Source organism: Pristiophorus japonicus, chromosome 21, assembly GCF_044704955.1.
Source record: "Pristiophorus japonicus isolate sPriJap1 chromosome 21, sPriJap1.hap1, whole genome shotgun sequence".
Taxonomy (NCBI): domain Eukaryota; kingdom Metazoa; phylum Chordata; class Chondrichthyes; family Pristiophoridae; genus Pristiophorus; species Pristiophorus japonicus.
The window spans coordinates 30,994,501-31,017,083 of NC_091997.1; the positions used below are offsets into that span (position 1 = coordinate 30,994,501).

The window sequence follows — 22,583 nt, forward strand, 5'->3', positions numbered from 1 at the left end:
GTCAACAGTTAGGAAGATAGTGATCGACTTCAAAAGGACATATACAGGCTGCTGGAATGGGCAGACACGTGGCAGATGAAATTTAACGCAGAAAAGTGCAGTGTGATACATTTTGATAGGAAGAACAAGGAGAGGCAATATAAACTAAAGGGTACAATCCTAAAGGGGGTGTATGAACAGAGAGACCTGGGGGTATATGTGCACAAATCGTTGAAGGTGGCAGGGCAGGTTGAGAAAGCGGTTAAAAAAGCTTCATAAATAGAGGCACAGAGTACAAAAGTGTGGAAATTATAATGAACCTGTATAAAACACTGGTTCGGCCTCAACTGGGGGTATTGTGTCCAATTCTGGGCACCGCATTCTCTTCCCCCCCCCCCCCCCACCCTCCCATTCTCTTCCAACCCCCCCCCGCCCTCCCATTCCTCTTCCCCCCCCCCCCCCCGCCCTCCCATTCTCTTCCCCCCCCCCCCCCGCCCTCCCATTCTCTTCCGCCCACACTCACCCTCCCATTCTCTTCCCCCCCCCCACCCTCCCATTCTCTTCCCCCCCCCACCCTCCCATTCTCTTCCAACCCCCCCCCCACACCCTCCCATTCTCTTCCCCCCCGCCCTCTCATTCTCTTCCCCCCCCCCACCCTCCCATTCTCTTCCTCCCCCCCCCACCCTCCATTCTCTTCCCCCCCCCCCCACCCTCCCATTCTCTTTCCCCCCCCCCCACCCTCCCATTCTCTTTCCCCCCCCCACCCTCCCATTCTCTTTCCCCCCCCCCCACCCTCCCATTCTCTTCCCCCCCCCACCCTCCCATTCACTTCCCCCCCCCCCACCCTCCCATTCTCTTCCAACCCCCCCCCCACCCTCCCATTCTCTTCCAACCCCCCCCCACCCTCCCATTCTCTTCCCCCCTGCCCTCTCATTCTCTTCCCCCCCCCCCGCCCTCCCATTCTCTTCCCCCCCCCACCCTCCCATTCTCTTCCCCCCCCCCACCCTCCCATTCTCTTCCCCCCCCCCCCCCCACCCTCCCATTCTCTTCCCCCCCCCACCACCCTCCCATTCTCTTCCCCCCCCCCCCCCACCACCCTCCCATTCTCTTCCCCCCGCCCCGCCCTCACCCTCCCATTCTCTTCCCACCCCCACCCTCCCATTCTTTTCCCCCCCCCGCCCCCCGCCCTCCCATTCTCTTCCCCCCCCCCGCCCTCCCATTCTCTTCCCCCCCCGCCCTCCCATTCTCTTCCCCCCCCCCGCCCTCCCATTCTCTTCCCCCCCCCCGCCCTCCCATTCTCTTCCCCCCCCCCGCCCTCCCATTCTCTTCCCCCCCCCCGCCCTCCCATTCTCTTCCCCCCCCCCGCCCTCCCATTCTCTTCCCCCCCCCCGCCCTCCCATTCTCTTCCCCCCCCCGCCCTCCCATTCTCTTCCCCCCCCCCCGCCCTCCCATTCTCTTCCCCCCCCCCCCCCGCCCTCCCATTCTCTTCCCCCCCCCACCCTCCCATTCTCTTCCCCCCCCCCACCCTCCCATTCTCTTCCCCCCCCCCCCCCCACCCTCCCATTCTCTTCCCCCCCCCACCACCCTCCATTCTCTTCCCCCCCCCCCCCCCACCACCCTCCCATTCTCTTCCCCCGCCCCGCCCTCACCCTCCCATTCTCTTCCCACCCCCACCCTCCCATTCTTTTCCCCCCCCCGCCCCCCGCCCTCCCATTCTCTTCCCCCCCCCCCCGCCCTCCCATTCTCTCCCACCCCCGCCCTCCCATTCTCTTCCCCCCCCCGCCCTCCCATTCTCTTCCCCCCCCGCCCTCCCATTCTCTTCCCCCCCCCCGCCCTCCCATTCTCTTCCCCCCCCCCCGCCCTCCCATTCTCTTCCCCCCCCGCCCTCCCATTCCTCTTTCCCCCCCCCGCCCTCCCATTCTCTTCCCCCCCCCCGCCCTCCCATTCTCTTCCCCCCCGCCCTCCCATTCTCTTCCCCCCCCGCCCTCCCATTCTCTTCCCCCCCCGCCCTCCCATTCTCTTCCCCCCCCCCCCGCCCTCCCATTCTCTTCCCCCCCCACCCTCCCATTCTTTTCCCCCCCCGCCCCCCCGCCCTCCCATTCTCTTCCCCCCCCCCCGCCCTCCCATTCTCTTCCCCCCCCCGCCCTCCCATTCTCTTCCCGCCCTCCCTCCCATTCTCTTCCCCCCCCCGCCCTCCCATTCTCTTCCCCCCCCGCCCTCCCATTCTCTTCCCCCCCCCCGCCCTCCCATTCTCTTTCCCCCCCCGCCCTCCCATTCTCTTCCCCCCCCGCCCTCCCATTCTCTTCCCCCCCCCCGCCCTCCCATTCTCTTCCCCCCCCCCCGCCCTCCCATTCTCTTCCCCCCCCCCCCGCCCTCCCATTCTCTTCCCCCCCGCCCTCCCATTCTCTTCCCCCCCCCGCCCTCCCATTCTCTTCCCCCCCGCCCTCCCATTCTCTTCCCCCCCCCCCCGCCCTCCCATTCTCTTCCCCCCCCGCCCTCCCATTCTCTTCCCCCCCCCCGCCCATTCTCTTCCCCCCGCCCGCCCATTCTCTTCCCCCCCCCCGCCCATTCTCTTCCCCCCCCCCGCCCATTCTCTTCCCCCCCCCCCCATTCTCTTCCCCCCCCCCCCATTCTCTTCCCCCCCCCCCCGCCCTCCCATTCTCTTCCCCCCCCCCGCCCATTCTCTTTCCCCCCCCCCCATTCTCTTCCCCCCCCCCCCCATTCTCTTCCCCCCCCCGCCCTCCCATTCTCTTCCCCCCCCCCCATTCTCTTCCCCCCCGCCCTCCCATTCTCTTCCCCCCCCGCCCTCCCATTCTCTTCCCCCCCCCCGCCCTCCCATTCTCTTCCCCCCCCCGCCCTCCCATTCTCTTCCCCCCCCCCGCCCTCCCATTCTCTTCGCCCCCCCCGCCCTCCCATTCTCTTCCCCCTCCCGCCCTCCCATTCTCTTCCCCCCCCCGCCCTCCCATTCTCTTCCCCCCCCGCCCTCCCATTCTCTTCCCCCCCCCCGCCCTCCCATTCTCTTCCCCCCCCCCCCCCCTCCCATTCTCTTCCCCCCCCCCCGCCCTCCCATTCTCTTCCCCCCCCCGCCCTCCCATTCTCTTCCCCCCCCCCGCCCTCCCATTCTCTTCCCCCCCCCGCCCTCCCATTCTCTTCCCCCCCCCGCCCTCCCATTCTCTTCCCCCCCCCCCCCGCCCTCCCATTCTCTTCCCCCCCCCCGCCCTCCCATTCTCTTCCCCCCCCCGCCCTCCCATTCTCTTCCCCCCCGCCCTCCCATTCTCTTCCCCCCCCCCGCCCTCCCATTCTCTTTCCCCCCCCCCGCCCTCCCATTCTCTTCCCCCCCCCCCCCGCCCTCCCATTCTCTTCCCCCCCCCGCCCTCCCATTCTCTTCCCCCCCCCCCCGCCCTCCCATTCTCTTTCTCCCCCCCCCCCCGCCCTCCCATTCTCTTTCTCCCCCCCCCCCTGCCCCGCCCTCCCATTCTCTTTCTCCCCCCCCCCCTGCCCCGCCCTCCCATTCTCTTCCTCCCCCCCCCCGCCCGCCCTCCCATCTCTCCCCCCGCCCTCCCACAAAGCCATTGACTTTGAAGGTTCTTTTTGGGATGGAGGAAGATTTCCGCAGTAACCGAGAAACGGCTGAAGAATGGGATTTGTAAATTACGTTGAACAAAACAAATAGGCTGAAATATTTTATTGGGTCTGTGAGGGGCCGAGCCACTGGACCAAGATAAATGCAGCAACATTGACAAACAGTGGGTAGATGTCACGTGATCGAACATCACATGATCAGATGTCACATGACGGACCCTCTAGGAATCAGTCCAACCAGAACTCGATGACCAATCCCCGACCCACCCTCAGAATCCCAACAACAAGAACTGTGTATTTATATAGCGCCTTTAAAAAATGTCCCATGGCTTTTCACAGCAGTGTTATAAGACAAAACAGATAAATTTAACACCGAGCCACTAAGGAGAAATTAGGGCAGGTGACCAAAAGCTGGGTCAGATATATAGGTTTTAAGGAGCGTCTTAAAGGAGGAAAGAGAGGTAGAGAGGTTTAGGAAGGGAGTTCCAGAGCTTGGGGCCCAGACAACAGAAGGCATGGCCACCGATGGTTGAGCGATTATAATCAGGGATGCTCAAGAGGGCAAAATTAGAGGAGCGCAGACATCTCAGGGGGTTGTGGGGCTGGAGGAGATTACAGAGATAGGGAGGGGCGAGGGCCATGGAGGGATTTGTAAACAAGGATGAGAATTTTGAAATCGAGGCGTTGCTTAATTGGGAGCCTCTACCCCCATCTCCTGTCCTGTTCCATCCAGGTGTGGCTCCGCTGCCTGTTGTATTCAGCCATTTGTTTATGTTACGATATTGATGTGAGCGCTAATATAATCAGTGTTGTAAACTTATGAAGATTCTAACGTAATTTTTTTTGTTGTTTCCCCCCACCCCCACCTTTCTCGCTGCTTCGCTTCGCTCTCTGTCCGCTCCATGTCTCTGGCAATCTCTGCCCGGCTCAGTAAACCCAGTGTTCGTCCCTTCAGCCTCTCGTTCTGTAATCTGGGACTTCACTTCTGCAAGGGCCAAAGGCTTGGCGGGGTTTGCCTCTCTGACCAGACTGTGTACCTCCCTGAAATCTATGGGTGGGTGGGGGGGGGGGCCTGTGGGGGGGTCCTCAGACTGCAGACGGGGCTTCAAAACAAAGAAGTCCCTTCTGTGATACTGCTGCTAGGACCTGGTGCTGCCTCCAGAGCCTGGCACAGGTCCCGTTCCCGCTTCAGCTGCTTATTCCCAAACTGTGTGTTAACAACCCGTCCTGAACCAGAACCTGCTCCTGCCGAAACCCCAGCCTCCCCGCTCCTTGCTTGCTTCCACCCCTGTAACTGGTACAGTGCACCCCTCCCCCTCCAACCCCCTCCCTCTCCAACCCCCTCCCCCCTCTAACTCCCTCATCCTCCAACACCCCTCACCCTCCCCCTCCCTCACCTTCCAGCCTCCCCCTCCCCTCCAACTCCCTCACCCTCCAACTCCCTCACCCTCCAACTCCCTCACCCTCCAACTCCCTCACCCTCCAACTCCCTCACCCTCCAACTCCCTCACCCTCCAACCCCCTCACCCTCCAACCCCCTCACCCTCCAACCCCCTCCAACCCCCCTCACCAACTCCTTCACCCTCCAACCCCCTCCCACTCCCTCACCCTCTCCCTCCAATCACCCTCTCCCTCCAATCACCCTCCCCCTCCAACTCCCTCCCCCTCCAACTCCCTCCCCCTCCAACCCCCTCACCCTCCAACACCCTCCCCCTCCCCTCCAACACCCTCCCCTCCCCTCCAACACCCTCCCCCTCCCCTCCAACACCCTCCCCCCTCCCCTCCAACACCCTCCCCCTCCCCTCCAACACCCTCCCCCCTCCTCCCTCCCCCCCTCCCCCTCCAACCCCCTCCCCTCCACCCCCTCCTCCAACCCCTCCCCCTCCCCCTCTCTCACCCTCCAACTCCCTCACCCTCCAACTCCCTCACCCTCCAACCTCCTCACCCTCCAACCCCCTCCCCTCCCCCTCCAACCCCCCTCACCAACTCACCACCTTCTCCCCTCCCCCTTCTCCCCCTCCAACTCCCTCACCCTCCAATCACCCTCCCCCTCCAACTCCCTCCCCCTCCAACTCCCTCCCCCTCCAACTCCCTCCCCCTCCAACCCCCTCACCCTCCAACCCCCTCACCCTCCAACACCCTCCCCCTCCAACCTCCTCCCCTCCCCCTCCCCCTCCAACCCCCTCCCCCTCCAACCCCCTCCCCCTCCAACTGCCTCACCCTCCAACTCCCTCACCCTCCAACTCCCTCACCCTCCACCTCCCTCACCCTCCAACCCCCCTCACCAACTCCCTCACCAACTCCCTCACCCTCCCCCTCCCTCACCCTCTCCCTCCAATCACCCTCCCCCTCCAACCCCCTCCCCCTCCCCCTCCAACCCCCTCCCCCTCCAACTCCCTCCCCCTCCAACTCCCTCCCCCTCCAACTCCCTCCCCCTCCAACCCCCTCCCCCTCCACCCCCTCACCCTCCCCTCCAACCCCTCCCCCTCCCTCTCCAACCCCCTCACCCTTTCCCCTCCAACTCCCTCACCCTCCCCCTCCAACCCCCTCACCCTCCACCCTCTCCCTCCACCCTCCAACCCCCTCACCCTCCCCTTCTCTCTCCAACCCCTTCTCTCTCCAACCCCCTCACCCTCCAACCCCCTCACCCTCCAACCCCCTCACCCTCCAACCCCCTCACCCTCCAACCCCCTCACCCTCCAACCCCCTCACCCTCCAACCCCCTCACCCTCCAACCCCCTCACCCTCCAACCCCCTCACCCTCCAACCCCCTCACCCTCCAACCCCCTCACCCTCCAACCCCCTCACCCTCCAACCCCCTCACCCTCCAACCCCCTCACCCTTCAACCCCCTCACCCTCCAACCCCCTCACCCTCCAACCCCCTCACCCTCCAACCCCCTCACCCTCCAACCCCCTCACCCTCCAACCGCCTCCACTTTCCCCCTCCCCTCCACCTTTACCCTCCCTCCACCTTCCCCCTCACCCTCCCCCTCCAACCCCCTCACCCTCCCCTCCAACCCCCTCACCCTCCTCCCGCCTCCACTTTCCCCCTCCCCCTTTACCCTCCCCCCTCCACCTTCACCCAACCCCCTCACCCTCCCCTCCATCCCCCCTCACCCTCCCCTCCATCCCCCCTCACCTTCCCCCTCCAACCCTCTCACCCTCCAACCCCCTCCCACCCAACCTCCTCCAACCCCCTCACCCTCCCCTCCAACCACCCTCACATTCCCCCTCCAACCCCCTCACCCTTCCCCTCCCACGATGTCTTGCTTTGCACCTCCTCCTCCCGCTGCTGCTGCTCCTCTCTGCGCTCAGTCGCTGCCGCTCCAGAGAGTCCGAAAGAGCTTCCATTTCATCGGCTTCAAGCAACGCGACCGTCTCTGCAGTCAGTCCCCCCTCCTTCCCTCCCCCCACTCACTCTCTCCCCCTGTCTGCGCCCCCTCCTCTCCCTCCCCTCCCCCCTGCCCCCACCCCCTCCCCTCTTCCTCACCCTTCTCTCCCTCACCCCCTCCTCTCCCTCCCCTCCACTCTGCTCTCACCCCCTCCTCTCCCTCTCCCTCCCTGCCCCTCCCCCCCCCCCCCGCCAGCCGAGGGGGCTGCGAGAAGAGGATTTGCTTCCCGGACAATGTGCCTCGTATGGCTGCAGAGCTTCAATTCCCGCCCGCTGACCCGGCTCCTGCTTTGATTCCAGATGCCAACTGCTGTCAGAGCTGTAACGTGTGAGCTCGTGCATTAATAGTGAAAACAGCACAAGCCATTTATAGATATCTCACAGTAGAATAGATGTGAAAATTATGAAATATTTTGTAAAAAAAAAAAGAAACCAAAAAAAACTAATTCTCATTGCCCGACATATTCCTCTCTGAGTGTAGTCTACTTTTACATTTCCCGGGTATTTCAGCTCCCTGAGCTTCTGCACACCAGGGTTTGCACCGTGATATAAAGGGGACAAAGTGCGAGCCCACAGACTTGGCCAGTTACATTCCATGCAGCGATGGGAGCAGGGACCACCCCCTCCAAGGGTCTCACTGCTCAGAGCCCCCCTTCTCTGTTGGGGCCCCGGTGTTCCTGCTCGGTCTCACAGTTTGCATTCAGCATTTTAAAGGTGGCTCCTGATCACTTTTTGCCTATATTATGATTTTAAAAAATATTTTTAAAATTAAAGATGAGCACAAGACCATGATATAATGATAGCTCGACTCTGACCAACACTCAGACCTGTTGTGTAGACTGTTAAAGTGGGGCGCATTTATTTTCACCTGTTTTGTCATTTTTTCTCTCTTCCTGTCAATCTCTGGCATTTTCTATCTTTTGTCATTTTCTTTCTCTCCATCCCTGTCGTTTTTATCTCTCTCATATTCTCTTTCGCTCGTTCACAATCTTGCTGTCTTTCACTTATTCTCTCTCTCGCTCGGTGTCTCTCATTCGCTTTCTTTCTCCTGTTTCCCACTCTCTCTCTCTCTCTGCTCACTTTCTCTCTCTCCTGAATATTCAGGTGGTGTAACACAGTACAGCTCTGAACTGCAGTCTGTATCTGCCAGCTGATATCATGCCAGCCCACAGTGAGCTCTTACACTTGTGCAGTGGGTGAAACACCATGAACTGTATAACTTCAAATAAATAAAAAAATTTAAAAATCCACAACTAGGAACAATATTTATGAAAAGCACAGGATTTGAAAAATGTAGAGAATATGAAGAATGATTTATTTCTGTTAAATCGATATCTAGAACTGCAGAGTATATATAACGCTGGCAGAGTCAATGTATCCACTTACTTATTCTTTTTGTATATTGTCTAAAATAATTTTTGTACAAAGAATAGTATTCACGAAGCAATTACTTGGAATTGCCACAAGGTTCTTTACATTTTAAGTGAAGTCTTTTAACACTTTGTATTAAGTTTGTGTGAATTGTAGCCGATTCTTGTGTGACGCTATATTCATGTTGGACCATGACCCGAGCGGGAGGCTTTTGGTCTAAACTCCCCAAACTGTTGGTCGCGTTGAGTTGCCACTTCATTCTCAGCCAGACCTCTTTAGTGCAGAACCATAGGGACCTGGGTGGGTGTGTGGGGGGACCAGCTTTCTCATGATGCCTGGGGTGGGGGTTGCGATCTGCTTATATCCTGGGGCCACCCCTCAATGATTCCATTTAAATTCTCTCACTCTGAGAGACGAGAAAGATTTTTCTGCAGCATTAAAAAATGTTTGCTGAATCTGGCACCAGACGATGTTTTTCGAGTTCTGGTGTTTGCTATCTTGATGGAACCCTTCAGTCTGCACCGCACGAAATGCATAATGAATTGTTGACTGGTTTACAATTCCAGGCATTCCGACAGTCAGTTACCCCACCCACTGTCCCTGTGACTGGTAAGAATGAGGTCCTGCTGACGAGAGGGGCAGAATTTTCTCTTCCCTTTCTAAATAGGAATTAATGCAAGAAATGTCTGCTTTATGTGATTGTCGCTGTGCATTGGCCCCCTTCGAAATGTGTTCAACCTTGTGAGTGAATGAAACACAAACCAGAGAGAGACAGATAAGGACGGCACAGCCCAGGGTATTCAATGATTACAATTAGATCCAACATTTCATACATGAAGCCGCTTTGTTCAGTGCGCGATGGACAGTTCGCTCATTACTTCACCCACCCCTTTCTACATCTCCACCCCAGAGAATGTCCCAGGGCAAACTAAAGCCTCTATATTGCAAATGTACTCTGATGAAATAATTAAGTGATTATATATTATATAAATTCTAAAGTGTTAGCCAGAAGGACTAGATTTTCGTAAGAGGCTGACATTGTTTCTGGAGAAGTGACTGAAGTCGCCTGGGGGGGGGGGGAGGAGGAGAAGAGAGGTACTTTCACTTTATTTAGTTTCATTATTAATCATTACAATGTTGAGCTGCCCAAGTCTTACTGGAACAGTTTACAATTTGAAAATGGCTGACTGTGAGCAATGTTGCAGGGACAGACAGGCTGTGGGGTACTGTCCGTACAAGTGTCTCCTTCTTCCTCCCCAGATAAGGCTGGACTCTCTCTCCTGGTGAAAATGCTCTTGGCTTTACTCTGTCAATATTCCGCTTTGTATCTCAGAGTATTACACAGTTCCCTTTGCCAGTGTCGTATCTCTCGGCTCAAGAAGCTCCAGACAGAGTATTAATCGCAGACCGTTACAGAAATGAATTGAGCCCCTGGGGAAGCCGCACTCGGTATAAACCTGAGGATATGTAATTCTGACACTGGATGCTAAAATGCACAAATTATTCAATTTCGCAGCATTGACTTTCTGCATTTTGATGGGCACAAAAAAATTCACCCTCACCCAGCCAGAGATTATTTAATATCTCTAAACTGAGAACTGTTTAATTAACTATCAATAATGTGGGATAAAATATAAACAATCACAAATGCAGCAAAGAAGCCGCCAGTAACGATACCTTTGAGCATTCTCGCAACAAATGTGATTTACCTCCTCTCACCGAATGCAAATCTTAGCAGAGCAAGGTGCAGCCAATAATCTGCGCGTGCAGCAGAAATCACCTTCACATTTGCAGTTTGAAATGAATTACTTTAGCTTTAAGGCAGAATATGCTGGAGATGGTTGTTCAGCACTTTGTTCTTTCTCATTCGACTACAAGGCAATGATTGTTTCGAAAGTGTGTGTGTGTTTAGAAGAAAAAAAAGTTTTAAAAAATTCTATTTAAGCAAAATGTAAAAGTGAAAAAATACAAAATGCCTTTTTTTTGCCTTTTTTAAGCATTAGTTTTTTTTTACATTAACTGTGACATTTTTCATAGTCTCCTGAATGATGTGTCAGCAATCATATAAAACATCACTGCTTTTAAATAATAAAAGGTTCTAATTATGCATGTATATGCTAAGAAATTGCACGATGCATCTAGGTTAGTGTCTGTATGTGAATCTTAATATAAAGAAATAATTTGTGAAAATCTGGATACAATAGGAACATTTTTTGTTTATAGACTGTGTATTTTTTTCTCCTGATGCATGGAGCTTTACTGTTTGGTCAGTAAGAGCTGTGATTGGTTATTGTATTGAACATAGCTACAGAGTTTTTTGTAAACTGGGCTCTTCCATTGTAGAGTAGTGAGATGTGTACTGAAAGTCGATGCCATGACAATCTGTAATTAATGTGGTTTCTGTGAAGAGATGAAATAAAGGGATTGCATTTTTGTAAAAGTATTTTAAGTTTCTCCATTTCCTGGCGGTGCCTCGATTCTGGTGATGTTGCAAAGCACTTTACATATCCACGCGTTACCACCTTGGTCTCGTCTTCAACACTCTGCATTGCCATGTACAATTGGGGTGAGCTTGTTTGGTTTGTTGTAAGACCTGGAATTTGCGGCCAGTGGCGAAGCAAAGGCGTTTGCCGCTGGCCCCGCAGAAAGCTGAGGTGAGAAGTTTGCCTATTTTGACGTGCAAGCCAGATCAGTGCAATACAACGGGGAGTCCCCAACGTGAGCTGCTGTTACGTCAACAAGCTATCAAAAGCAGCCAATCACTGCAGAACTCTCACAGGTAAGCAGGAAATGAGAACCTGCTTTTATCCCGACTTTTAAAAAATATTAGAGAGCAAAACAATGGGTTCTCACATGGGGATAAGGTAGAACCTAAAATATTACCGAACTTAAAAACATTTTTTAAAACTTTAATAATTGTAATTTTTATCGTAATGGAGAAATTTGACAAAATTAAAATGAGTTTTTTTAGGTCCATAACATTGGTTTACCAGTCAGTACGCTGTTAAACCAGTTATACCCAATCCAACAAGGTCTAACACTGAATGGGGTATTTAACAGCGATATCACAGAGGAATAGCCCGTTTTCATCAGTTTCACTGATTGATTGCCAACTGTTTGGGGGTGGGGGAGAATTGGGGTTCTACAACGCAGCCGGTGTCGGAGCAGTGAGTGACTGACCGAAAATTCAGGATTTCCACGTTTAGATGTGCATGCGCTAAATCCTGAAATTGCCCTCAGTTTCAAAGGGCTAATATCACCGAACGCTGATAATTCGTCATTATTACCCACGGCTATTTCCGACCCAATATTGTGTTTGTCTCTCATCACTGCTGGGTGCTTTGCTGGGGTGATGGAAGATTATCCCGTGATGCCTAGCCTCCACCAGTTTTTATGCACCCAAGGGATTTCTGGGGCCTCTAACAAGGGGGGTGGGGGCAGTGCAATCGATGCAATCACTCCTCTGTGGCAGAGTGCATCATCATCATAGGCAGTCCCTCGAATGAGGAAGACTTGCTTCCACTCTAAAAGTGAGTTCTCAGGTGACTGAACAGTCCAATACGAATTACCGTCTCTGTCACAGGTGGGACAGACAGTGGTTGAAGGAAAGGGTGGGTGGGGAGTCTGGTTTGCCGCACGCTCCTTCCGCTGTCTGCGTTTGATTTCTGCATGCTCTCCCCACTCCTGACAAACATGCAGCTCAAACCCCTGTGGCTCATGTGCCCATCAGAACAGGTGATGTTTGGCTGCTACTTGGAACTCAATACTGGAGACCCACTTGACATACACTATCTCCGCACTGCAACATGCCGTAACCATCAGAAGAGATCCACCTCCGCAGAATAACATTCCTGACCCAATAAAATTGCGCTTTTATCCGACATACCATGTGTAACAGCACCGGTGATCCAGAGGCAATACAAAAGAAACCCCACACTAGGCTTACTACTGGAGGCGAAGTCAGTTTATTTCCATTTTTATAAAACAGGATGGTGCATTATTTAAAGCTTCTCCTTTTGCATGTACATTTGTAAACTCGAGTTCATGCAGAATTTAACAATATCACATTGTTCTTTTATGGCCAATTGGCGAAGAGGAAAAAAAACATTTTTTTAATTAAAAACAATTTATATATCTATGTTACACGGCTTTTGTCAGAGTTGACATTCTAGAACATATTTACAAAATAAGCAGTTAACTTTACAGCAAATTTGCATAATTCAATAAACTGCACGGTGTATATGGAGACAGGTGATGTCGACAGCTTTGTCCAACACCCCATTGGAATGACTGGTTTGTGTTTTAAATGGAAGCTCTGAAATGCTTGCCTGCCAAACAATCTCTCTCAATACTGCAGGTAAACAAACACAAAACAAATAATACAAGCTGGAAAAGTGCGACTTAAAGCATCTCCCTTTAGACATCGCGTCTTATTAATTTTCTTTGTTCTCTGAGTGGTACAAATTATTTCTTTTGACAGTGTAGCGTCGAGTGTTTCTCGTTTAACCATGGCATGGGCGATCGATATTTCATTCCCAACTCTCCCGTACCTTCTCTCTCTCTCTCTCTCCTCCTCCCCCGCACCCTTCTCCCCAGACTCAATCCAGATGCTCAGACTCAAGGCGGCTGAATTTGGTACCAGATTTTGAACTGTTCAAGCCCGGCTAGGACAAAGCAGAACACCAGCCCGTCATTGGCACAGATGTTCGTGTGAGATGTGCCCCGACTTTTCCAGCATAGTTCATGAAACACAAAATGCAATTTATATATAACTATATAAAGAAAAAAAAATAGCCTATAGCTAGGCAAGATTTGTATTTAAATTAAAAAAAACTTCAAAAGTTATATTAACATAAACCCCAGCAGAATCTGGAATCCAGACTCTCGTTAGGAAATGACTTGCAAAAAAAAAATGAGGCACTTACCAAAGAAAGGTAACTAAAACAAAAAGAGCTAACCACAATTAGACTACAACTCAAGTTTAAAACCAGATTAAAATGACTTGGCCTGTTTTAAGGTGCATTTGCACGTAGTGTGGTAATGTTCAATTTCAGAGACATTATGTAGAAAATATTTCCACAAATCCTCAACCATGTTCGTTTTTTTATGTTGTCATGAGTGAGAAATATTCATGTTTTGTTAAGATACTTTTTGGCAAACCTTGAGAGTTTTGGAAGTGGGTCTTAATGTATACAACATCCTAGAATAAACAGTTATGAAGCAAGGGTTCAGCACGATGTTCTTAAATCTGGCATCAATGATTAGAGATGCGATCTTCATTTAAAGCCACGTTTCTACACTAATGGACCACAATCTGAACTACGCTGATTTAAAACTTAACGGGCAATACTGTCTACTAACCTAGTTTCTAAACGTCAAGGAATTTCTGCACACTAGCCATACAATGTACCCTGCATTTTCCACACACACGTTTGTGAAGGCAGGATACGGCACATTACAGTAATTTGGTTCTGCAATGAACTCCGTGCCACTTAAAACATTTAATAAGATCACAGGTAGATTCCATTATTGGGATTGAGACAAGCGAGGCATTGTAATATTTAGGCTGGCTTACACTGACTTGTTTTGACAAAATGCCAGCTCTAAGCTTGTTTTAATTCATTTACAGGTTGTGAGCGTCACTGGCATGGCCAGCATTTATTGCCCATCCTTAATTAGCCTTGTGAAGGTGGTGGTGAGCCACCTTCTTGAACCACTGTAATCCATCGTAGCAGTTTTTTTGATAGGACAGAGTGGCTTGCTAGTGGCCAGTTCAGAGAGCAGTTAAGAATCAACCACATTGCTGTGGTAAACATATAAAATTCTGACCGGACTGGACATGTTAGATGCAGGAAGAATGTTCCCGATGTTGGGGAAGTCCAGAACCAGGGGACATAGTCTAAGAATAAGGGGTAAGCCATTTAGGACTGAGATGAGGAGAAACTTCTTCACTCAGAGTTGTTAACCTGTGGAATTCCCTACCACAGAGAGTTGTTGAGGCCAGTTCATTGGATATATTCAAGAGGGAATTAGATGTGGCCCTTACTGCTAAAGGGATCAAGGAGTATGGAGAGAAAGCAGGAAAGGGGTACTGAGGTGAATGATCAGCCATGATCTTATTGAATGGTGGTGCAGGCTCAAAGGGCCAAATGGCCTACTCCTGCACCTATTTTCTATGGGTCTGGAGTCACATGTAGGCCCAGACCAGGTAAGGGCAGCAAATTTCCTGCCCTAAAGGACATGGGTTCAAGGAGATGGACGATTCGATGTCAATGGGCAAAATTCTAGGAACTCACCGAAAAACAGAACATGGGATCTCCATTTCTCTTATTAAAAATGTACCTATTATACACTTCCAAAGCACGATTTATCCTTTCTGATTTCGCACCTGAGTTATGTTGTTGTGACTTCCTAGCTCTTACACAATACCTACTGGTAATTTAATGGTTTTTAATGCAGAAACATGGCAATAAAGTGAGTCCACCTCAGGCTCTGGTTAAACATTTTTTTTAAAATGCATTTTTAAGGATTTTCGTGTTACCGAGTTTTTAATTCGACCTGAGCAAGCTGTGGAGCAAAAGTATCGAAAATTAAAAATTCAAGTAACAGTGGAAACAAAAACAATGTGCACAGAAGCACTAATGTAAACAATGCAAACAAAAATATATTATATATATTTTTATATATACACACACACTGAGGTTAAATGAGTAATCTTTAATACAAAACCATACAAAATCATATCGCCACAACTGTATCAAGCCAAAAGCATCAGGAGCCAGTTTACAGTAGCGTTTGCTTATCTCCCCCAACTAACTGCGGGTTTAACAGTGTCTGCAATGCTGTCTGTATGAATTTAGACTCTGCCTTGTGTTAAACAGTAACAGGGCAAACAATAGAGATCCAGATGGCCTCAAGAGGTTGGAACTTTTAAAGCCAAGAATCAGAAACCTATATATAAAAAATATGCAGGACATGAACTTGCTCGTTCCCCTCCCCACCGGGGTTTAATATAAAAGTTTTAAATCTGAAGTTAGAAAGGGCACAATCACTAGACTTAATATTAGTAAACAGGCAACGTGGCCTGTAAATAAAAGCCGCCCCTGGCTAAACTATAAATTACAACGTTCCAAATGCCAGAGTGTTTCACTACCATCTGATAGCTCAGTGCAGCAGTATGCAAGTGTACAAAGATGTTATCACTTAAGGAGTGCAGTAGTATTTTTGTACAGCACCTAAAAATTAAAACATTACTACCCCCCCCCCCCCCCCCCCGACAGTAGCAGTTGTACATAGAAACATGTGAAAAAATATCTGGGTATTATGAATTAATTCAGGATGCGTTCTATTAAGAACAAAACCTATTCTATGCTACAACTGCTGGTGATTAATTTGCCAAGGGGTTTCTTTAAGAGTACTTTTGAAACAGAAGTTCTAAGAATGAGAGATTTCATCCGGTACATTGGCACCTTGCGGCAAATCAGAATCAGTAGGTAGCACGTGCTCTTTCTTTGCTTTGCCCTCACTGGGCTCTCCAATACTGACCACAACGTTAAACACAAGTCTGCCCCACCCCAGCCTCACAGAAGCAAGTGTTTTATCACAGAGCTATATGAAATTGCAAACAGATCCAGAACATGACTTCAGACTAGATTGACGATGGGATAAGGAGGCACAGGTTCAAACTGGTGAAAAACAAAGTTAGGACTAATGTTGGGAAGTTCTTCACATGGAATGGACTCGGAGTAGGGGAGTGCATTTTTATATCATGCCTCGCAAGTCCTTAGGCCGTTCCAAAGCGCTCAAAGCCAACTCATTACTTTTTTGAAGTGTAGTCACTGTTGTTATGTAATGATATGTGACAGCCAATTTGTGCACAGCAAGGTCACGCCAACTACATTAACAGTTAATCTGTTTTGGTGGTGCTGACTGAAGGATAAAGTCGGCCAGGACACTGGGAGAACTCCCTGCTCTTTGAACGGTGCTGCAGGATATTTTACATATGAAAGATGACACCTCCATCAGTGCAGCACTGAGGTCTCAGCCTAGATCAAACCTTCAATCCTGCAGAGGGGGCTTGAACCCACAACCTTCTGACTCGGAGATGAGTGCTACCACAATTAAATTATTGAACATTTGGATTCTGCAATGGGGGCAGGGATCGAGGGGCTGTAGCATCTTTCTCTATAAACTCAGATGGACTGAACTCTTCATCCATATCTATCTGGTGAGTGAAGTGCTTGAACAATAAACTGGGTGACATTTCCGGTTAAACGAGTGGATATATATGCTGATCTTTTTTTGAGGGCAGGTGGGGGAAATACTTTATAAAGAAAAAACTGAAATGAGGGGCACAATAGTGAGCCTATCCCATCAGTCAGGAACTGTACTTGAATTGGTTTGTCTTTCTAAATTATCTACTTTTAACTGAGAAGCTGGTGGCAGCATTATCATTGTATTGCCAAGCACATTAATTAATACAGATTATTTAAACAGTGTTGGAATAAACGATTTTAACCGTGCCGTGTTTCATTACCGCAGGGATCTCCAAACTAATCAATAAGGAAATAGGCAATGCAGCCCACGAATCCCGGGCAATCCCACACTCTTCCCTCTTTTGTTTTGCACTCAGAATTTGTCCTGTGTTTGAATTTTGTGGGTTGGAAGTTTAGAAACTGCTGATCTTAGGATTTTTCTACCAGTCAGGCAACAGCTAAGTCAGAACACAGAGATCTGCTCATCAGCAACTTGTGATAGCTGTACATTTGCCCGTGGCCTGTGAGGTTCCCTGGTGTTCACTTGAGAATCTCACCCAGACCAAAATTTGAATTATCCCCTCCCCTCCCCTCCCCTCCCCGCCCCCTGAATTAGCGCAGTACTGATTATATGCCGGGGTCCTGTCTAAATAGGTGACTAGAATGCCAAGTGCCCAAGACATCAAATCCGTAAGCACAAGACAATTAAATATTACTCCTGCCTGGTTGAAGAGCAGCAATGACCTGGTTGCTACCACACCAGCAACAATGATGCATGTGGGGAGACAGAAATGGGAGAAAAATGAAAATAAAAATTCTGGGGAAATCAAATTTCCAAAAACAATTTAAAATATTTTTTCTATATAGGTTCTTAAAGAGCACAACACAATTTTGTATTTTCCCACCTCTCGCCCCGCTCCACGTTCTCCTGTCCCACTTTCCTGAAAGCTCTGACACTTTCTGGAGTATAGATTTTCCCATGGACAGCAGGCACACATTGTAGCCATTGTTAGCGGGCCCCTGGATGAGATTGGTTAGCTCAGCGAAGACCAGGATCAAACCCAGGACTTTCTCCACTGTAACTGTTCACTGGCTTAACCAACTGAACAACTGCGGGAGGCCCTTTTAAATCTATTCAGTGTGACAAACTGCAGATTACGTGCAGAATGGATTTGAATTCCGTGAAACTATGCTGCCCTTCCAAGATGTGCAGAGTATGGAACACTAAGTGCCACCACAATATATCTCATTGCGATTAATATAAAATTGAAGTTCCATTTCAAATTGGGAGGTTTTTTTTTGTATTTTAAACAGTACAAAGCCTTTAAAAATCTGTAAAGCAGCACTGTCTTCATGAAAAACTGTTTGGCAAATGTTTTAAAATCTGTTCCAACCACATTGCAACTGCATAAAATTGCATCCACTTGCATCACACATCCCGCAGGCACCCTGTTATCAGGATGAACAATGATGCACAATTCTCCCAGGTTCCTCTCTCACACCAAGAAAAACAGTTCACCAAATATTCTAACAGGCAGACGGTGGCTCCAAGAATGGCATTTTCATTAAATAACGTGAAATGCTAACTTGTTAGATTGGGAATCTAATCTTTAAGTTAATAAATAAATACAAAATATAAATAATTTAGTGATTAGTGCATTAGTTGTAGTAAACTATAGGTACTTGTTTTAACAGAAATTGATTTCTTAATAATTAAAATATAAATTAAATCTCTTGTTCCAACAGCAGAAAGTTAACGTGTGATGAGCAAAAGTTATTCATGGATGGGTGGAAATCTTTGATCAGCTGGCTGATTCATGGGGGAAGTTTCAATTCAGACTGATCCCGGAGTAAACATTTCTAACACACTACCGTAGTGTCAGCTGCTGGCTCTGCTCTCAGTCAGTCAGTCTCGGAGGGTCAGAGTTAAAGGAGGGATGTGGTAGACCTCATTGACTGGACATCATAGGCCGGGACTTTCCTCCCAGCCGTTGCAACGTTGGCGGAAGTGTGGTGACCCCCCTCCCCCCGCCATCCCATGTGCACGAACGGGGTTTATACCACATTTCCAGCGAAGGTACGGCGGAGGGGGAGCAACTGTGAGGGAATTCCCAGCCCAAGTGCTTCACTCCATTTAAGGCACCCGTAACCAGTAATCTTTCCCCCTCAGACACAACTCACTTGCTGTTGAGATACCCAAAGAGGCCTGTTGCTAAGCTGATAATCATGCAATGTATGTTTATTGATTGCCGGTGGAATTATTTTATAAAGGATGCCTTTAAGTTTCGAGACTGAACCGGATAGGCTCTCCAGACCGGAGATGAGGGGGATGGAAGGTTTTATTCTGATCGTTCCATCAATCAGAAGTCTCTCAAAATGCGGACATGGCGTGTACGGAACTCCAATACACGGAGCCACTGAACATGATGGGTCTGCACCCAAGGTTCATGTCTAGTACAGTATGTGCAAAAACACCCTGGCTATTCTTGTGCTCCTCACAGCGAACATTCACCAAACAGCACAAGGCTGGAAGCAGATCACCAACGGGCTCTCTCAGTCAGGGATGGTGTTCAGCATGGGAAATATGCAAGAAGGGAAAGGGGAGAAAATTATATATTTGAAAAACAATTACCAAATTAATGGCTGGAGAAGTGAGTTACCAAATTCTCGCAAAATTCAAACTCCACTAAAATGGCGCTTCATTGAATTTGCTCTCTGTTTAGCAAGTTTCAATTGCAGAGGTGGTAAGGCCAATGTTATACTGAAATGAAGAGAGTAGCAATGGAAGGACAATCTAATGAAGCTGTCACTGAGGTAGCAATGTGCTACTGCGGTTCAGTGAAAGGAAAGTCATAATTGCCAATATAGCAATGTCTACAGGTATGCAACATTATTTTTTTTAATAGATTTCCTTGCTGGACATGGGTTTAAGTACTCCATGTATCACAATTCCATTTCTAACTTTTGGGTAACTGAGAGGCAACATGTTCTCTGTGCAAACTATTCAAGACAAAGTAAAATATTTTTCCTAAATCGTGAAACACCATCTGCACTGAGTTCCAGGCCTACCGAGTTAAACTTAGCAAGGAGAACATAGGCTTTCAAAGTGTACATTTTGCTAATGGCTAGAGAAGTGAGTTAAAAAAAATTGCCATCATGCAAATTGTGAAAGCAGCAAAAGTTCGTAACGATCAAAGTCTTTAGACTGCACCACCAAGTAACTACATATCGTTTTCCTTTAGCCTTCATTCACTCTGCCCATCTCCTTATACTATGCCGTTCAAAGTCCTCAATAAACACAAAATAACCCACACACATAACAGATGCATCAGCACCTGAAAAGAGAAAATACAGGTTAACATTTTGGGTAGAAACCCTGAACCCAAACAGGGTTTTTAAATCTTTCTTTTTCAGATGCTGAGATCTGCTATGTATTTGAAGCGAGTTCTGTTTTTAGTTTGCATTTCCAGAAAAGACCATTTAAAAAAAGTCTATTCAGCCGCTTGACCCGGGACTGAAGTCTGTAGCGAGTTACACACCAGGACCCTGAAATTCCACACGGGGGTCTCTCACTGTGACTGTAGCGGGAGACCACAGAACAGCATAAATGGCTGAAAAAGGCTATTTTCCCGGAGTTCTGCTGGTTCCTGTTGGAGCGACAGTGGCAGTTCAGGGCCCAAGTGTTTTTACTAATCAATGCATTAAGATCTTTTTTTTCAATTTTTCCAACAATTACCTGTCATTTAGAAACAATCCTATTACTTTAAAAGAAAAGTCAGCGTACATGTTTTAATCTCCCTCCAGCCAATTCCCTTAGGGGAAATGAATGAGAATTAGAAAAGTATAAAAGAGCAGTGCCAATATTCTATAAGGTGGAGCTAGTTTGAGTGAAGGGGAATTGATGGGAAACAGTTAGAAGCACAGTAATCACTGCGACATTACACTGGACCACCAGACTCTGTAGCTTAGCTTCATCTCTAAAGAAAAGGGAGTTTTTTTTATTTCCCCAAAAGAATGCAATTCAGAGTTTTCCAACCTGTTACAGGGGGGATAAAACAAACCCGTATGTTCACCCAGCTCCTGAATGTTTTAGGCCTAACCAATTTCCATCAAAGGTACTGATGGAATCGAGAGGAGGCTGCAGGTTTCTGAGCCTTTATGTCCGTCGAAGACTTGGATGAATTTGGGTCACTGTCTCTGTCTCTAACTTGGCCTGATGTCGAGCTAGCTGATTGGGAAGACGATGAATTGGGTTGCCGACGCTCTGAATTGCTACTCAAATTCTTGCCATTGGGTGCTGGCTGTTCAGGTTGCAAATTGCTACTCTGGTGAATGGAACAATTCTGTGATTCTGAATCAGTCGGTCTGCATATTTCCTTGGTTTTAGGCTCTAAATCTGGTTGTGCATTTCCTCCAGTATCCGAAGCCTCCCAGGAATCAACTTTCTGCCCAAGTTGACTCATGGTGGATGGTTTGTCCCCCATGTGGCCACTGTCCTTGCTTTCCAGTGGCTTCTCCTTCCATTCTCTAAAGTGAAACTCTGATAAATCATTCTGCACCACCACGGTGTGCCTCCGTCTAATGTTCTTCTTTCTCCTGGTCTCTGGGGAGCTCTGTTTTCTCAGCCCTACTCCAAACATATCATCTGCAGAGGTTTTCAGTCGCACTTTCATGTGATCAGTCAGCGTCCGTTTTGATGTTTGGGTTGCATCTTCTTTGTCAGGGTCACTCTTGAGAATATTGTGCTTGCTGGTGGAATTGGCATGATTTGAATTATCAAACAGATTTATAACCACTGGGAGCTCTTTCTCTTCATAGATTTTTGTGTTAGGTTCATTTTCAGCTTTTGGTTTGGTCAACTTCTTTCGAGCCAAAGTGTCACACTGAATTAATCTGTGGGAATTAAAAGATGGCCTACAGTTCAGCTTTTGTGTCGAGATCCCTTCTTTGTCAGAGCTGGCATTGCTATCTGACTCACGGCGGCAAAACCTGCCTCTCGCCTGCTGCGAGTGCGAGGCCCTGCCTGGCAGTGTCCGTGTAAGGTAGCCACTTTCATTGTCTGTTTCGATGTGGCCTCCGCACTCACTGATGAGCTCACTTCTTTCATCATCAGCTTCATCGCCCCTGCTTTCCGCAATCGACTGCACCTCAGAACTGAAGTTGTGATCCAGGGTGGTCACCGTGGACGAAATGGTGGAATATCCAGAAACAATAGAGCTGGCGTCGGTGGGAATCGCCTCTCTGTGCTCCATCTCAGGAGTCCGCCACATCTTCAGCTTGGGGTTTTCGGAAAACAATTCACTATTACTGAGAGACTGAGGACTTGTAATGGCTGTCTGGTCACCTGCGCCATTTCCTCTTCCGTCTGAATCTAACAGTTTGAGGGACGTCCCTTCTCTGAACAATTGCTCAGTGCCAACGGAGGATGGGCTGAGATGTGAACTAGATGAAGAGTCCAGAGTGGCTTCATCAACATTCTCCCACTGGGACGTCTGAATGCAGTGCTGTTTGGAATGATTTGGCTCTCCCGCTTTCTTTTGAACTTCTTTGCTAGCAATGGGCTGGTGAATTTGCTCCACCCCTCTGTTCCTGGTATTTGCCAACTCCCTCTCTTTCTGTCCAGCTACATTCTTCTGTCTGTCCGCTCCCTTCTTATCCGCTGATCCCTCTTTGTTAATAGCCTTAATAGGTTCGTGCTCCGAATCATCGTCTGTGCTACTTTCAAGCACCTTTGCCTCTTTTTGCTTCTTCCTCTTACGGCTGGCTGCTGCAAAGATTGACATCACAAGCTCCCTGTTGTACAGATCCTTCCTGGATCCCCACGATCCCTGTTATTGTAGAGAACAAAATTAGTTCCCTGAATATGATTTCACTATCATTGAACAAAAATATATTTGTACAAGGACAAAAAGAAAACTGAAAATGCTGGCCACCTGAAATAAAAGCAAAAAATGCTGCTTTGCCCGCCTCTGTAAGAGAAGCAACTTTTGGGTGAAGATTCTTC

At 49.2% G+C, this 22,583-nt stretch overlaps 2 protein-coding genes across 7 annotated transcripts in view; one reads left to right on the forward strand and one right to left on the reverse strand.

Moving 5' to 3' along the window:
• Positions 1-4,600, forward strand: part of LOC139233892 (SRC kinase signaling inhibitor 1-like) — a 363,645-nt gene extending 359,045 nt beyond the window's left edge. The window contains exon 23 of the mRNA XM_070864537.1: positions 4,493-4,600. Coding sequence (XP_070720638.1) covers positions 4,493-4,495 — 3 coding nt within the window. The 3' untranslated portion in view covers positions 4,496-4,600. The remainder of the gene's footprint in view (positions 1-4,492) is intronic.
• An 11,002-nt stretch (positions 4,601-15,602) lies between these two features.
• arhgap23a (Rho GTPase activating protein 23a) overlaps positions 15,603-22,583 on the reverse strand; it is a 482,417-nt gene continuing 475,436 nt past the window's right edge. For all 6 annotated transcript variants that reach the window (XM_070864541.1, XM_070864540.1, XM_070864539.1 and 3 more), the window contains one exon: positions 15,603-22,407. In XM_070864541.1, the coding sequence (XP_070720642.1) occupies positions 20,689-22,407 (1,719 nt within the window). In that variant the 3' untranslated portion in view covers positions 15,603-20,688. The remainder of the gene's footprint in view (positions 22,408-22,583) is intronic.